Here is a 16332-nt window from a genome sequence, read left to right as displayed (position 1 = left end):
AGACCTGTATCACTGAGAAATAACACCAACTAGATGTAGGTGTGCTAGAACACGGTTATGATAACTTTTTTTGACCATGTATTGATTTCCTGATCAAAAACAATTATGGAAAGGCCAAAGAGTCACAACATCAGTGCACAGGCAAAACAGATATCTGCAGCCATGCTACCAGGGCCTACTCCAGGTTGGGCGGAGCCTCCAGTAGGGTGGCTGTTGTTGCACACACACTCCACCCACTCAACAGGATCAGCCTCCTCTCTTGGACAAGCAGCAAGCCCCACTCCACCACAACAGGGCCTCCCTTGAGTGAGCAGCAGCAGCCCCTTTCACCATAGCAGGCCAGCACAAGCAAGAATGCTGCTGTGATAGGCACAGTGCTACATTTTAAAAGTTTCAGTCGGGGCAGCAGCGTATCTCCCTGCTGGCCCAGTGTCTTCGGCCAGAAGTAAAAGGAAGTACCCAGTGCACATGCGCATGCCAGTCACATGCATGCGCACATTGTGCTTACTCATATGCCTGCCTGACATGTGCATGAGCGAGCGTGATATGTGTGCACGCACCTAGCATGCACACAAGCCGGGTATTTCCTTTTACTTCCAGCCAAGGACGACACTGGGGCAGCAGAGAGGTATGCTGCCACCCCCAGGGGCGTAGCTAGGGGAGAGGGGCCCTGTGTTCATCCCTTTCTCTGGCGGCCCCCCAGACTGAGGGAGATAATGAAGAAAATAGGGAGGGATGTAGCTGGAGGGCCCTCTGGAGCTGTGGGGCCTGTGTTCTTTGAACCCTTTTGTTCAATTATAGCTATACCCCTGACCACCCCAACAAAGACTTTTTTAAATGGAGCTCCAGCAGGAGAAACATGGTGGGAGGTGTAAGGGCACCCTCCCCCACCCTTAAAAGGTGTGCCCCCCTTCAAACCACCCCACCAGTTCCGTGCACATCCCTACCTGCCACATACTCGAGTGAGTGAAGGTCTGTTCAGCGATCCACCCTTGCACAGCACTCACTTCCCCCCATCTCAGAGAAGAGAGTGCTACGTGGCAGTGAGTTGGTGGGCAGGCCCCCCCACCTTCATTTCCTACCTTGTCTCCTCTTCCTTCCTGTGCACAGTCACTCATCTGCCCAGTTAAGGAGAGGAGAAGAGAAGGGGCCAGAAAGGAGGGGTGAGTTCTCAGCCAAGCAATGCAATGCCCCACCAGCCAAGGCAACAGGAGGCTGCAGTCTGCTGGACCCAATCCATCCATGCAAAGCAGGAGTCAAGGAGTAGGGCTTCCCAGGGCAGTAGGCTCTCAGCAACTGCCTGGGGATGCTTGTGACACCTGACCTACAAACCAAGATTATAGGTATGTTTTTGTACTGAATTGGAAGCCATATCAAAAATGCCTACAACTTCTTTTTATGGTTATACAGGTTCAGTTTTTAATAGCGAATAGGCCAAAAGATTGCTTTATCATGCATTTCTACAAAACAACTTTCCTTCATTAGTCCCCCCCCACCCTTAATCTTACCTTATCCTGTCTCTAAAAGCCATTTTTCCCTCAAAAAAGAAAGAAAGAAAGAAAGAAAAGTCAAAAAAAGGCAACCACTTTTTTTTCTTCTCAAAAGTGGTTGGTTAAAGTCTGTTCAGACACAATTCTGCCTTTATGAAAAATACAGACCCAATTCACTCATAATGAGTGTTCTTGTTATTACAGATAGAGTTCTCAAAATGTGAACAATCCATACAGATTATAGGGGCAACAGCCCTACTTGATAGAAGAGGTGTGCATTTTCTACTCATGATGCACAGTTATGTACAAAAAGTCAAATAGAATCAACTCCTAAGTCAGCTCTTCAGGAAGAGCTGATGCAGGTACATGTATCCAATTTTGGATTAGATTATTTGGCCTGGATCAGAAACTAGATTGTCTAGAGGGCCAATTAAAAACTCAAATGTGGGGTGCTTGGTCAGCATGTCAGCCCCCATCTAAGCCCTTATAGCAGACTAGTCACCAATTATGTTGCCACAGAAATCCTTTTCTCCACGACCCGACACTGGCAACTAGAAGAACAGTTGACATCCCTTAGGGGACAGGATTTGGCCTATGGGTCTACAGTTCCCAACTTCTATCACAGGGACTCAGAAGACAAAACTATGCCTTCAAATGAGCCCTGACATTCCAGCTGCTGACTTGGTTTTGAGACCATTTTATGCAGGGTAATAGGAATTGCACAGATTTTATGTCACCATGGTCTCAGAAGCCCCCTGCAGCTGCTCACAGTGAGCTGAAGCAAAATATCAATCAAACCTGATCCAAGCCAACAGAGTGCTCATGAAACCTTGTTCATTTGAAGCACACACTATTTAACCCTAGCTGTTGTTGGAAATTCTCTGTGGTGAGAGAATCCCTTTCTCATTATAGCAGAGTGCACAGAGGCACAACACAGCCGATTTAGTTAGACATGTGTGTATGCTGAGAGTAAAGTAACTTGGAGCCAATTCATAGTTTCAAATCAATATATAAGTCATTTATTAAGGAACTCCATTCTAGATAGGAAAGTGAGGAGTTAGGATCTCTAATCTATCTATCTAGCTGGATGCAGATGGATTCTGCATCTTCTCTGCACATATGGTGCAGGGAGAGAGGCTTGCCATGTTGCAAGGTAGAAGGGCAGGTAGGGAAGAGAGGAGAGGAAGGAAGTTAGTCCCTGAGATTAACAATCTACATATCCAAAGGGATAGTGTCAGAGCAGTGGAGAAGGGATGACCAATGTCTTGACCCTCTAGCCCTCTGACTCACTAGTCTGTCCTCCACTGTCTGAGATGAGACAGTGCAAAGTCCTTAACTTCCAACAGCTGTTATGTCAGCTCATGCTCATTGGTTCAAATTTGTTTCATGAGATCAGGCAAGCAGGGAAGGTGCACCTTCAAGGTAGGAGATTAGAAATCAATACACTTTTCTCCTTCACCCTGACAAATAGAAGATGTACACAATGGTGGGGTGCGGAATGCAACTCTTGGTCAATAGTAAGCAAAAAGCATTACAAAAGACACAAGGGCAATGGCCGGAAAGCTGAAACATGGGAAGTACAACAGTTTAACTTGCCATTATGCCAAGGAGCCTGAATGACAATGAAAAAACAACTGAAATCCACACAGCAAGCTGCCTTGCAACGATGGTTTACCACAAAGTAAACCTCCTGCTCTCATTGCCTTGAGGTGTGCTGATTGACTCACTTAATTGCACCAGCTGGATTGCTTTATTGAACCATTTCCCAATGCATGATATAATTTAGCAACAATGTCCACTGTGGTGGTGAGGTGTTGCCCCCGCACTCATGGCTGGATTAGATTTCTATTTGCATACATTATGCATAGATTCCCCCCCCCACCATTGTTTCCTCTAAGGTGTGCATGTGTGCCCATGTTCACACATTTTTTAATCTCTGCTCAGTTAATTTTATATCCTGCTCAGGTTTAATCAGAAAGGTCCCACTCTGAATGCATGTGTGCTCACACTGTCTTGATACTGCCACCCAAAACAAAACTCATTCTGCACACGGAGGAAAAAAAATTAGAGAGAACTCTGTCCCCCACCCCTGGAAAAATTCCTGTAGACACCCATGTTTATCATCTTGCCACCTTTTCTCTGCTTCCACATTTTTGCAAGCTGCATAGGAGACAGAACTCCAACAGGTGAAGCTTTTCAACACCAAGGCAGTTCACACAATCAAAAACTGGGGGACAAATGTAGTACTCAACTTCAGTAGCTGTGCAGATTCCATGGAGAAGAATCAGTTACTTCAGGATCAAACAATAGTGCCTTGGGGGAGTAGTCGACAGGCTCCTCTCCCAGTCTTCATGCACTTATTAGAACTGCTGGTCCACAGTTGTTAGGGATGTGCAACTGGCTTGGCCTGTTGGTTTGAATTCAAACCCAAGTCAAATCACAGAGCATAGGTTGGGTTTTGCTTGACCCCCTGCCCCAGTTCGGTTCAAATTCGAATCCCATTTGAACTGGATCTAAAAGGTTCTACATAGGGTATAATGGGGACATGAACTGGCCCATTTTTTCCTATGCAGAGCACCTAGGGGCACAAAACCTGGGTGTGTAGTAGGCATCCAGAGGTGCCAACTACCACCTGAACTCCAAAGCAATCATATACTCCTGTGATTTTCAATGATTTTTTGAAGATTTTTCCAATTTTTGCTTCACTCCCATAGCGAATAATGGGGATGTGAGGCAGTCCCATTCCCCCCTTTAGGGGATGCCACGGCACCCCAAAGTGGGCTTGGGGCACCACAGGTTGTACCACAATCCACCCCCCTGGGAGCTTGAAGCCAGTGAGGTTTATAATTTATTTTTTCAGGACATTTCTGGCCTTTTTCATGGTCTATCAGAGTGGATTCTTAGCAGGGTGTGTGTGTGCGCATGTGTAAGAAAAGGTCTTCATAAGACCTTTATGAAGGTCTTAAGAAAAGGATTCTTTGAGCGAACGAATACCTCAAGCAATAATCCAATTTGTGTTTGGACTTGCTGCTGTATGCTGCTCAGAGGAGTGGTGTCACCACACAAGCTCTTCGTGGCAAACAGGAAGGGCTCTAGTGCTGACGCTGGGTACATCCATAGTGATGAGATGGTGAGGAAGCCCATGGACATGCTGCCGCTCGCGAAGCAGGCGCCTGGATTTCTCACTCTGGTGGAAGTGAGCTGCAATCTTGTGGGACTTCTCCACAAGTGCAGCCATGGCAGCAACAGCACCTGCCATGTGGTGGCCCTGTTCCCTAGACGCCCTCACCTCCTTGAGGCCAAGGGCATCCCTGAAAGCCAGGTGGAGTATATGTGCCATGCAGCAGATGTTCACACACTCCAGCACTGACTCCACCACTGGCATGGCATTGGACCCATTGTCTGTAACAATGAAGCCCTGGGTGAGGTGTGGCAACTCACCTGTCCACTCCTCAATTTGGCGGCCAAGTATGGCTGCCACTTCCTCCTTGGTTTGCTTGACATCCAAGGTCTCCAAGTGCAAGATGGCCCACCTGTGCCAAAATATGGTGTGGGACGCGCTGGAGCCAGAGGCAGCACCGGAAGTCCCCCCCCCTTGAGCCCCACCAGTGAGCAGTATTCTACTCACACTGTTCCAGAAATCAGTGGTGAAATGCACACTGGTGCAAGCTGGTGCTGCACACAGCATGGTTGACACAAGCTCCCTGCATCTCGCATACAGGGAGGGGACCATGTTCCAGCTGAATGTGATCCTTGTGGGGATGTTGTATTCTGGCACTAGCCTCTGGAGTATCTGGCGGGAGCTGGCGTTCTCGACCAACTGAAAAGTTTGGGCATCAGTGGCCATCATCTCCCCTATGAGGTGGATGAAGAATCGTGGGTCCACGTGACCGGGATGCTTCTTGCCCAATGACAGCATCCACCCCTTGACTGGCAGCGTGCCCTGCTTCATGGAAGCCTTTGCACAGCCCTTGTCAGTGCTAGTCGTAGGCACACTAGGCACAGTAGTGCTGCCAGTGGAGTCAAGGAGATCTGGGTGACACTGTTGCATGTGTTGCCACATGGAGGTCATCCTCAGATGCTTAGCATCCTTGTCCTGACTGACCTTTGCCCTGCAATGGACAGGGTGCTCTTCTGGGTGGCCTCCGACGTCCTGGATGGTGCCGTGGGCCTTTATGTGACAGTGGATCAGGGTGGGGGCTGCTGGTGCTTGCCCACTGCCATCACCCACCCTCCTTCCACCCTGCACAGAAGAAGAAGGGCCCAGCTTCAGTGGAGAGGGCGCCTCCACCTCTGTAGCAGTCCCTTCCTCCTTGGGAACTGGACTCCACCATGATCTGGGCATCATCAGGTGGTCTCTCACTGTGTGGTGAGAGGAGCATTGGAGGGGCCATAAGAGGGAGGGAAAATATGGCTGCACTGTGGTGGTTGCCCCTGTAAACATATATAATGGGCTTGGCACCAATAAGGAGGAGGCCAGTGGAAATGGAAGGTGGCTGCCTGTATGGGCTCCTGGGGACAAGCAAGGCATTCCTTCTCCCTGGTAGATGGAGGAGGAATAGGGTGCTTAGAACCCCTTCCCCACCTTTCTGAGGCCTGTATGTCCAGGGGTTGTGAGGCTTGTGAAGAGGAAATGCCACCATTTTACATGTTATACTCAACAGAAGTTCAGCAGTACACTTCCTGCCTGTACCCTGAATTTGAGAGGGTCTATACCCAAGCTCACCTTTAAAATAATCTCAGGTAAAGTCATTCACACAACCACATGTACATGTGTACCAAAACCTCAACACATATACAATGCAGTGTCTGAAATGCGCTATAAAGAGCTTTCTCTGTGTTCAGCTGTATTGCAGAGGCTCACAAGACACACTAGTGCATATGTATAAGTTGGGGGGAGGAGCCTCTCACTGCAATGCTGCTCCACACATTCGTTTAACCCTACAACAATGTTTGAAAAGAGCAAGTTTCTCATCATTTTCCATTCAGGGGAGGAAAGTGCATATTTAGCAACATATTTAGCAAGGCACGGCAGCTGAATTAAAACAGACTCTTAAATTAAACTTTTAATTTAGGCTGTAATCCTACACATACACTCACTTGAATGAAAATTTTATTGAAATGAATGTTATTTGCTTCTAAGCATAGATGTTTGTTTAGGACTACATTAGTATGAACTAGAGAATGGCTTCTGTTTGAGAAGGTTTAACATGTGAGGCAGAGAATAGAACACCCCAGAATCTACTTTATCTTTTCTTCCCCGCTTCTCTTCTCAAATTGTTTGGTGTCCCATACCACTGAGTTGCTCAGCAGTTCCTGGAGAAAGCTGGTGGGAGGATCAAAAGTTGAGGCCTTGGATGAGATCACAGCCTCTTGTGGTACTCCATTTCTTTATACATAACAAAGAACTAAGTGGCTTGAAGAATGGAAAGAATGGAAATTTGTTACACACACACACACACACACACACACACACAGAGTATATGTATATGTATATATATGATGTTCAAAGGAGTAAACCTCTTGGGAGGAGAACTGGTCTTGTGGTAGCAAGCATTAATTCTCACATTTGCTAAGTAGGGTCTGCCCTGGTTTGCATTTGAATGGGAGACATGTGTAAGCAGTGTAAGATATTCCCCTCAGAGGATGTGGCCACTCTGGGATGTGGCTTGCATGCAGAAGGTTCCAGGTTCCCTCCCTGGCATCTCCAAGATAGAGCTTCTCCTGACTGCAACCTTGGAGAAGCTGATGCCAGTCTGTGTAGACAATACTGAGCTAGATGGACCAAAGTTCTGACTCGGTATAAGGCAGCTTCCTATGTTAGTCTTCAAGGCAGAAGTAAACCCCACCACTAAGCCCAGGCTGGGTGTGTCCAAAATGGTAACAGTTCCTTTGGACAGCATTAGGGAGATTAACAAAAAAGCACACACTGAGGGAAAAACAAGCACGACAGCTTGTGGACCCACAGTGGTCAGCTGGCAAAATGGCTGCATTTGTCTTGCCAGAGAGCAAGATAAATTTTGAAATGTAAAAGAAGCAGCAGAAGGTCATTAACCATCCTCTACAACTCCCCCATACCCCACCATAAGGAGATTATTGACCTAAAGGCTGATGGTGTTATCTGCAACAAGCAGCTGAGGAAACACACAACTAAAGACATGTCAGCCTCACTGCAGCTTCCCGTTAATCCTTTTGCTTCATTAGTTGGGGTGAGTTGTGTTTTCTATTTGCGCTGATAGCAATAGCTCTTGGAAACATCCCTCACTATTTCTTGGGATTTGGTTTTGTTTCAGGGATTTGCTTCTGCTGACTCTTCAATTTGGTCTGGAATAATATATGTAGAAAAGAAGCTGCGAACTTCTGTGTGTTTTTTTGTTATTCTCACAGAAAAAAAATCACTTTTTCATAGCTTCAAATAAATGGCCCAACTAAAGCAACAGGTTTATGAGAAGTTTTTACAGATTCTATGAAAGAGAAATAAGTAGAACTAATGGTGCCTACTTTTAACTTCTTACCCAGGACTCATCCCCAATGTACTGTGAATTCGGTTTGTATCCAAATACTAGCTCATGGATTACAGAGGGGTGTGGAATATATTTCGAGTGGCCGCCATCTTGAATAAACATGACGGATAGGCAAAAAATAGGTCCAATAAGGTCCTCTAGGACTCCTTCCCATGTGCTATGAATTTGGTATGTATTGGATTTACACAAAGCTTATTAGATGAGGCCCCATAGACACACACAGACACATGCTGGTCTCATAAGCTTTCTTTCCTTTGGAAAGCAGGCTAAAATTGTGGCACTTTTGTAATTTTGGTACTGTAATTAAAAATATATGGTGACTTGTACAAGAACTTGGACACTTAACCCTTTTTCACAGAATGGGGAAGAATTTGCAACAGTCTGGTCTTATGTGATGCAGCCTGGCACTCTGTGCAATGGAGCCTGCTTTGCACTTTGACAGGAAACGCTGCTAGCAAACGCGTAGACGGTTAGCCAATCCCAGCTCTAAATCTCTCAGAAACAAACTGTTCCCACTGGGCGAAAGGTGAACTCCATCCCCCCTGAGCAAGATGGGTACCGATAAAAGAATGCCCAGGTGTTCTATGAGACTGCCCCCAAAGGAACTTACAAAATGTGCCATTTGGGCGTTAACCTTCTTGTGGGCTACCCTATAAGGGTCCCTGGTACCTCTCCAAACCCTACGCTGCATCATGGCCGACCAAATGACTGAGATCCCTGGACACCACTCTAAAACCTGCAAGATGTCCCTCTGCAAATTGTGGATGATGGATAACCCTGACTGAGCCCCCAGATCATTCTCTCCCAGGTGAAGCACAAGGATGTCAGGTGGTGGATTCACCGCCAAATATTCCTGTAACATGGTCAAAAATTGGGCAATGACCATCCCCTGATGACTGATCCAGGAGATCGATGCCCACTTCCCAAGACCTAGTTGTGTTCCAGGCTGTGCCCCACATGCTGCCTTGTGGGCCTTGAACACAATGGAATGGCCCAGAATGAGGACTCGTGCCCTTTCCGCCCGTCGCGCTGGGCCTGTAAAGAGAAAACAATCAGTGGCTGCCCCCAGGGCACTAGCACACGTATCTTTTGTATGTGGCAGACTGCCAATGCCTGATGCACTGGATGGCCTCGCCTGAAAGACCCAGCTGGGAAGCCGCCGGGGAAGCACCAATGTGGAATGAATGGAGAGACAGCTGTGCAGTGGAGACCCCCGCTGCCTCCAGTGCACAATGCACCACTGCCCAAAACTGGCATTGAGAAAGGGACCGCACCTCCTTGTGGATCAAAAGGCACCTGGGTCCGGATCTCCGGAGGGTCACATAGGTGTTTAATGCCTGCACCGGGCACAAGAGCGAGTTGTTGGCCTGATGCAGTGACACGAGCTGCCCCCTGCCTCTTTGATCCGTCTTAGAGAAACGAAGGCTTAGCTGCACTCTGGCCCACTCCATGACAACATCCTAAAATGCACCACCTTGAAAATAGAACCACTTTGCCCCCTGGGAAACAACTCGCTGGCCTGAAAGGCCCCCCCAAACATAACCAACGTAGCTGCGTGGAAAAGCGCAGTCTCATAGGGGGACTGGCAAATGGCTGAGAAACGCTCCACTGTACCTTGAACAGCAGAGGGCATAAGGGGCCTATGACTGTCGGCCTCAGCCGGGCGTTCCCATGCCCAGCCTCCTTACCCTAAAATCCCCCATAGTATTGGTAAGGCCCTGCGATTTGGCCTGGAAAGCCAGGGCAGCTAAGTAACCCGCCAGAGCCCTGGGGGATAACCCCTTACCCTTGAGGTGTACCAAAAACTGCATCAGCTGTTCCGCAGGCAGGGGCCAGTCCTGACCCAATCCTACCTGCATCCTAAACTCCTGGAAGACCTTGCACTGTTTATCATATGCTGCCTGCGTGCTGGGTGCCAAAGAGGCCAAAAAGGCCCTCTGCGCCTCTAAGCGCCAAGGCTCCACAGCCACGATGGCATCTGGTCGGGCTGACGCTCTGCCTCCGGCACCAGCTGGCGAAAGCACTGCACCTGGAAATGAGACAGCACATCCGCCAGGCTGTTCTGGACACTAGGTACGTGGCATGCTATGAACAGGTGATAATTAGACAAACAGGCCAAAACAAAAGCCCTGACCAGGTTCATCACCCTAGGGGACTTGGAGGTCTGTTGGTTGACCACCTGCACTGTGGCCTGGTTATCACACCAGAAGTGCACAGTCTTATTCTGAAATAGGTCGGCCCAAATGTGTATGACCACAATAGGGGAAAATTTCAGAAATGTTAAATCCCTGATAACCCCACTTGCTGTCCAGGCATCTGGCCATCTTTCAGCGCACCAGCAGCCATGAAAATAGATGCCGAAACCTGACCTGCCCGCAGCATCCGACTGGACTTGCAGCTCCGCCTCTAACAGGAGCGAGTCTTGCCAGAAAGATACCCCATTATGAGATTCTAAGAAGGATGCCCATAGCCACAGGTCAGCCTACATAGGGGCAGTGACTCTGATCCAGTGGTGACCACTCCTAACTCCCCTAATGGTATCACAAAGCCGGAGTAGAAAAGGATGGCCAGGGGCCACCACCCAACATGCGAAATTTAAATGTCGAATAAGCTGCTGCAGCTGTTTAAGGGTGACCTTGCGCACCTGTATACAGGAGCCTAATAATGCCCGCAGGGTCTCAAGTTTAGCCCTGGGCAGCCTGGAACTACCTGATATGGTATCCAGCTTGATACCTAACAATGTAAGGATGGAGGAGGGGCCCCCAGTCTTTTCTTGATCCAATGGTACACCCAGTTCTGCGCAACTGGAAAACCTCCAGAAGGTGCCCACACTGGTCAGTCCCAAACCGGCCAACCAGAAGAAAGTCATCCAAGAAATGAGCTGTGGTCTTGACCCCTCCCTCCTACAAAGTGCCCACTCCAACATGGAGCTAAAGGTCTCAAAGGCAGCACAGGAGACCGAGCAGCCCATGGGCGGGGCACGGTCAATGTAAAATTGGCCTTGAAACGCAAAACCTAAGAGGTTGAAATCCGCTGGGTGAACAGGAAGGAGCCAAAATGCAGACTCAGTGTCACATTTTGCTAGTAGTGCACCATGTCCACAGGATCTAACGATCCTAACCGCCCGGTCAAATGAAGTATACTCAACAGAACAAAGCCCGTCTGGAATCCCGTCATTAACGGAGGAACCATGGGGGAAGGAAAGGTGGTGAATCAGTCGGTACTTGCCTGGCGCCTTCTTGGGCACCACCCCCAGAGGGGAGATGTGCAAGTCCAGCATGGGCAGCTCTACAAATGGGCTGAGAACCCGCCCCAGAGCTATCTCTTTGTGAAGCTTCCGAAGCACCTCCATTTCCATTCCGACCACGGACCTGAGATTTGGGGCTGTACTATGTACCCTAGGACCAACATAAGGAATACAAAAACCTTGAGTGAAAACTTCCCACAGATAGGCCGCTTGTTCCCTAGGCAGGTAATCCCCCAAAAGGCATGCCAGGACTGGGATCTTAACTGGGCTGGGGGCCTTTTCCAGAAGGGCCCCCCTGCACAGCTCCCCCGCCCTTCCTGCTACCCGGAGGCGGTTCCCTTGGGCCTCCCCGGGAACCCTTGACACGCTGGCAGTGAATGCTGCCATGCTTCCCACCGCAGAAACCGCACTTGTGCCAGAATCGACGGGATGATCGATTGCAGTTACCACTGGTGTTAAAAGCCCAGCATGGCAGAGTACTTTGAACACCCTGCGCAGCAACAGGCCCTGGAGACTGCGCTGCAGGAGTTCTTGAAATCAGGTGGCCACTATCAGCTCGATCGCCCTGAATGGGCCTTGAGGGTGTCATGATTAGGAGCCAAAGCTCCTGATGCTGCCTCTCCCAGGGGATAGCTGGGTTCAAGGATGCCCTGAGTCTGAAGGAGTGGTCATAGCGCTCCCAGGCATTGCCCATAGAGTCCATGTAGCCACATTGTATTATGTCCATGTACTTTACCAGGGCGGGGCCTTTGGACATGTGCACCTGCAGCATAACGCCCATGTAGACCGTGTATGCTGACAGCCAGTTGGCCCAGTTGTGTTCCACTGGCTTACATTTTGATTTCACATCCTCCCTCTTCTGTTCCCCCTCTTTCAATATGGGTTCAGGCTCCCTGAATAGCAGTTAAAAAATGTCAATGAATTCCCTACGCCATATGCGCTCCTTAACTACCGGCAAGAGGTGGTCACCCAGTGGTAGGGAGGTGTCACACAGCGGATATGGGATCTAGGCCCCTGAAGTATCCAAAGGAGTGCCAGCCACTGCAGGCTGGGAATCAGCCACAGAAGTTGTGGCACCCTGCCAGACCTGAGCGCATGCCCCATATGGGGGTAGAGAGTCATAGAGGCCCGGATGCCATCCATAAGGATTATTTGTGTGAACCCAGAGAGACATTCCCCAAGGCCAAGTGTGATGTAAGGACTCACCAGACCCCTGCTTGTCTGGGCCACGTGGCTCGCCTCCCTGGTGCTCTGACACGTTCGAGGAACCATTCCTGTCCAAGGTCACGTCCACCACTGTCTGGAGCGGCTGTTGATCCCTTGCTTCCAAGGCCTCAATCCTGGATGTTAGTGATTGCATGAGCTTAGCCTTCTTGGCCGCCCTCATAAACCTTTTAGGATCAGTTGGTACACCGGATGGACCACCCTTCTCCGTTCTAGGAGCCACCCCCTGTCTCTCCTTCTTAAGGGCCTCCAGGCATGCAATGAGTGCCCTAATAGTGCCCATGTCCCCATCATCCTCTGAGGAGGAATCAGAAGCGGGTGCAGGGCATGGTGGAGGTCGAACCTGCTTCCCGCCCATCTTTGCCTTGGCTTTCTTTGGCCCCATCTGAATGTCCCTGGGCAGGTCCGGTAGCAGGCAAAATGTCCCCACCCCCGCTCGCTGTCTGAAAGTTAGGAACTAGGTAGTATATAAACCAAACTAACTGAAAAACAGTGAAATACCCACAATACTTGAACCAGCCCCTGGCAAGGCCACCAACAAAGACACCCCGAGTCAAGGTCTTGTAGAAAAAGTGGGGAGGGGGAAAGCCCTGTAGAGCTGTTGCTCCTGTATGCCACCCCCTACAGAAGTAAGGGGCCTACCACTGCCCCAGGCTGCTATTATCCTGGGGGGCGGGAATTCCAACACCTCCTGCTGCCTGGGCATGCCCAGCAGGCTGACAAGGCCTCAACAGGCCAATTTATCCCCCAACTTGAGGGAGGGAGGGCCCACTAAATACCCCCTTATGCCAACGCGGGACCCCCGCCTCCCCGCCTATCTTGTGCCGGGCCACACCAGACCACCCTACCCCCGGCTGGGGCCTAAGCCCCGATGGGTTGCTACCCACCCCAAACAGCCAAAAGGCCTCTCCAAACCTTGGTAGGCCTAAAAAGTCACCCCCCTTTGCTGCCACCACTGTTCAGGTAGAAACCACTCTCGTGCCGAGCCGCCCCAAGATCCAGGCAAGAGCCGGTTAAGTGTCCTGCTCCGTTGCCTGTTGAGAGCGAACTGAGCTCTCCCAGGCCCGGAGCACGATGTGTGGCCGAAGCCCTGCCCCCTGCACGGGCCCATCGGCCAATCAGGCTGAACCATGCCTCATGCTTCCCCAGGGGGCCAGGCAAAAGTGCTGCACTGCTTATTCAAGCGGCGAGCAGAGGAATTATGCACAACTTAAGAAAGACCTACACCAACCAGAGTCTTTGGCTGCATTCACACATTAGGAGGACCCCGCCTCCTGTCTGCATTTGGACAACAGACAGAGTGTCCTCTGTGCAGTCAGTGAGACTGCAAAGAAGAGGGGGAACTGGATGTACAGGCTTCCTTCTCGCTTGAAGGAGAGGCCGCACAGCCAGTCACACAGGGAGAGAGGGAGGAGCTTCCACTCTCAACTCCAGTGCGGCCGAATGCAGCCTCCAGTGCTGCATTAAGACACAAAAGAGGCCCTGTTAATCCTGGCTTTGAGCTGTGAAACTCACTACAAAGCAAGGGTTCAAACTGGAATCTCAGGAGTGAAACCTCAGGTCACGGAAGGGACAGGACCGGAGTTGCACATGCTCGGACATAACAACAGCAAGGAAACCACAGGCCCCTGCAACTCCAGTTCCCTGTTACATACAAATGTGACCTTTGTTCTTTCTATGAATTTCCTGAATCTGCTTTCACAAGATATATCTAGATCAATTTTTCTATTTCTCAGAAACATGGAAAGACATCCCACCAGGGGTGTAGCAAAGGGCAGGAAGGTGGTCTTGTGGTAGCATGCATGAATTGTCCCCTTTGCTAAGCAGGGCCCACCCTGCTTTGTATTTGAATGGGAGACTACATGTGAGCACTGTGACATATTCCCCTTAGGGGATGGGGTCACTTTGGGAAGAGCATTTACATGCTTGCATGCAGAAGATTCCAAGCTCCCTCCCTGGCATCACCAGGCAGGGCTGGGAAAGAATCCTGCCTGCAATCTTGGAAAGCTTCTGCCAGTCGGTGTAGACAATACTGAACTAAATGGACCAATGATCTGAAATGGTATAAGGCAGCTTCCTGCAGTATGTTCCTAAGGTTGGAAGAAGCCCTGGGGCAAGATTTGAGGATGTGACTTGTCCCTACAATCAAGCTCTGCACCAGAGGACTGGAAAGTGACTAATGTAACTCCCATTTTCAAAAAGGAATCCAGTGGGGATCTGAGAAACTACTGGTTTGTTAGTTTAACTTCTGTGCTGAGTAAATTGATGGAAAACATATCAAAGGACAAAATTGTTAAACTTATAGAAGAACAGGCCTTGTTGAAAGAGAAGAACCAGCATGGCTTCTGCAAGGGCAAGTCTTGCTTCACTCACCTTTTGGAGTTCTTTGAGAGCATCAACAGGAATGTGGATAATGGTGGATAATGGTTGACATAGTATACATGGAGGTGAGTCTCATGATTGGTGAGACCCTCCTTCAGAGGGTTTGCAGGAAGAGAGGAATTAGCCCGCTCTCCTCGCAGATGATCCCCAGACAGCCCAGTGTGGCTGGATCGGCCGCCCACATGACTGCCAGCTCTGTCATGGAGCTGGCAGGGGCTGTGGGGGTTGGGGGCCATGGGGCCCCCCAGAAATTCCAGGATGCCCTGTGTGAGTGTGTGGGGCATACTGGAGAGACCCCCAGGGCAGGGAGGCTGGTTTCAGCCTCCCGCCGGGGGTCTCCTCATGTGTTGCTGTGGCGCGGAGCCACACCACAACAATACATGATCAGGGAGAAGAGGTTAACAGAGCGAGTGCTCTGTTAACCTCTTCTCCCTGATCATGTATTGTTGCGGCGTGGCTCCGTGGATAAGGGGAGGGGGAATTAGGTGGGTTAGCTGCCGGGAGCTGTGCAGCTCTCGTGGCAGCACACGACTGCTAAAAAGCTGGCTAGACTCCCTTAGCCCACTTTTTGGCAATTGTGAGAATCACCTCAGTGACTTCCAAAATGCTTTTGCCAAAGTTCCCCACCAAAGGCTCTTGAATAAATGTAGCAGTCATGGGATAAAGAGACAGGTTCATGTGTGGATCAGTAACTGATTGGGGCAGGAAACAGGGGGTAAGAATAAATGGACAGATTTCACAATGGAGGGAAGTAGAAAGTGGGGTCCTGCAGGGATCTGTACTGGGACCAGTGCTCTTTAACTTGCTCATAAATGATCTGGAAGTCTTGGTAAGCAGTGAAGTGGCCAAATTTGCAGATGACACTAAACTATTTAGGATAGTGAAATCCAAAGCAGATTGTGAGGAGTTCCAAAATGATCTCTTCAAATTGGGTGAGTGGGTGACTAAATGACAAATGCGATCCAATGCAGGCAAGTATAAAGTGATGCACATTTGGGCAACCCCCCCCACCCCCCCCCCACTTCACATATATACTGATGGAGTCTGAGCTGTCAGTGACTGACCAGGAGAGAGATCTGGGGCTTGTGGTGGACAGCTTGTTGAAAGTGTCAACTCAGTGCAGGGCAGATGTGATGAAAGAAATTTCCATGCTAGGGATCATTAGGAAGGGAACTGAAAACAATAATGCTGATGTTATAATGCCTTTATACAAATCTATGCTGCAGCCACATTTTTTCTTACAGTTCTGGTCACCGTATCCTAAGAAGCTCATTGCAGAACTGGAAAAGGTGCAGAAGAGGGCAACCAAGATGATCATAGGCCTGGAGCACCTTCCTTATCAGGCTAGGCTACAGCATCTGGGGCTCTTTACCTTAGAAAAAGAGTCAATTAAAAGAGGGGAGACACGATCGAAGTGTATACAATTATGCACGGAGTAGAGAAAGTGGACAGAGATAAATTTGTC

General features: G+C 49.5%; 1 protein-coding gene across 2 annotated transcripts in view; it reads right to left on the bottom strand.

Annotated features, from left to right (window-relative positions):
* LOC128350090 (uncharacterized) overlaps positions 1–13514 on the bottom strand; it is a 60705-nt gene extending 47191 nt beyond the window's left edge. The window contains exons 1-2 of one of the 2 annotated variants that reach the window (XM_053307760.1): positions 12468–13514; positions 6598–10043 (exon numbers count right to left, since the gene is read on the bottom strand). In XM_053307760.1, the coding sequence (XP_053163735.1) occupies positions 9670–10043; positions 12468–12870 (777 nt within the window). In that variant the 5' untranslated portion in view covers positions 12871–13514 and the 3' untranslated portion in view covers positions 6598–9669. Of the gene's footprint in view, positions 1–6597; positions 10044–12467 lie in introns of those variants that run through there. The other variant, XM_053307761.1, reaches the window with a different exon arrangement.
* Between the last annotated feature and the right edge of the window lie 2818 nt (positions 13515–16332).

The sequence above is a fragment of the Hemicordylus capensis genome, chromosome 3, assembly GCF_027244095.1.
Source record: "Hemicordylus capensis ecotype Gifberg chromosome 3, rHemCap1.1.pri, whole genome shotgun sequence".
NCBI lineage: Eukaryota > Metazoa > Chordata > Lepidosauria > Squamata > Cordylidae > Hemicordylus > Hemicordylus capensis.
This window is presented reverse-complemented; position numbering and strand designations above follow the sequence as displayed.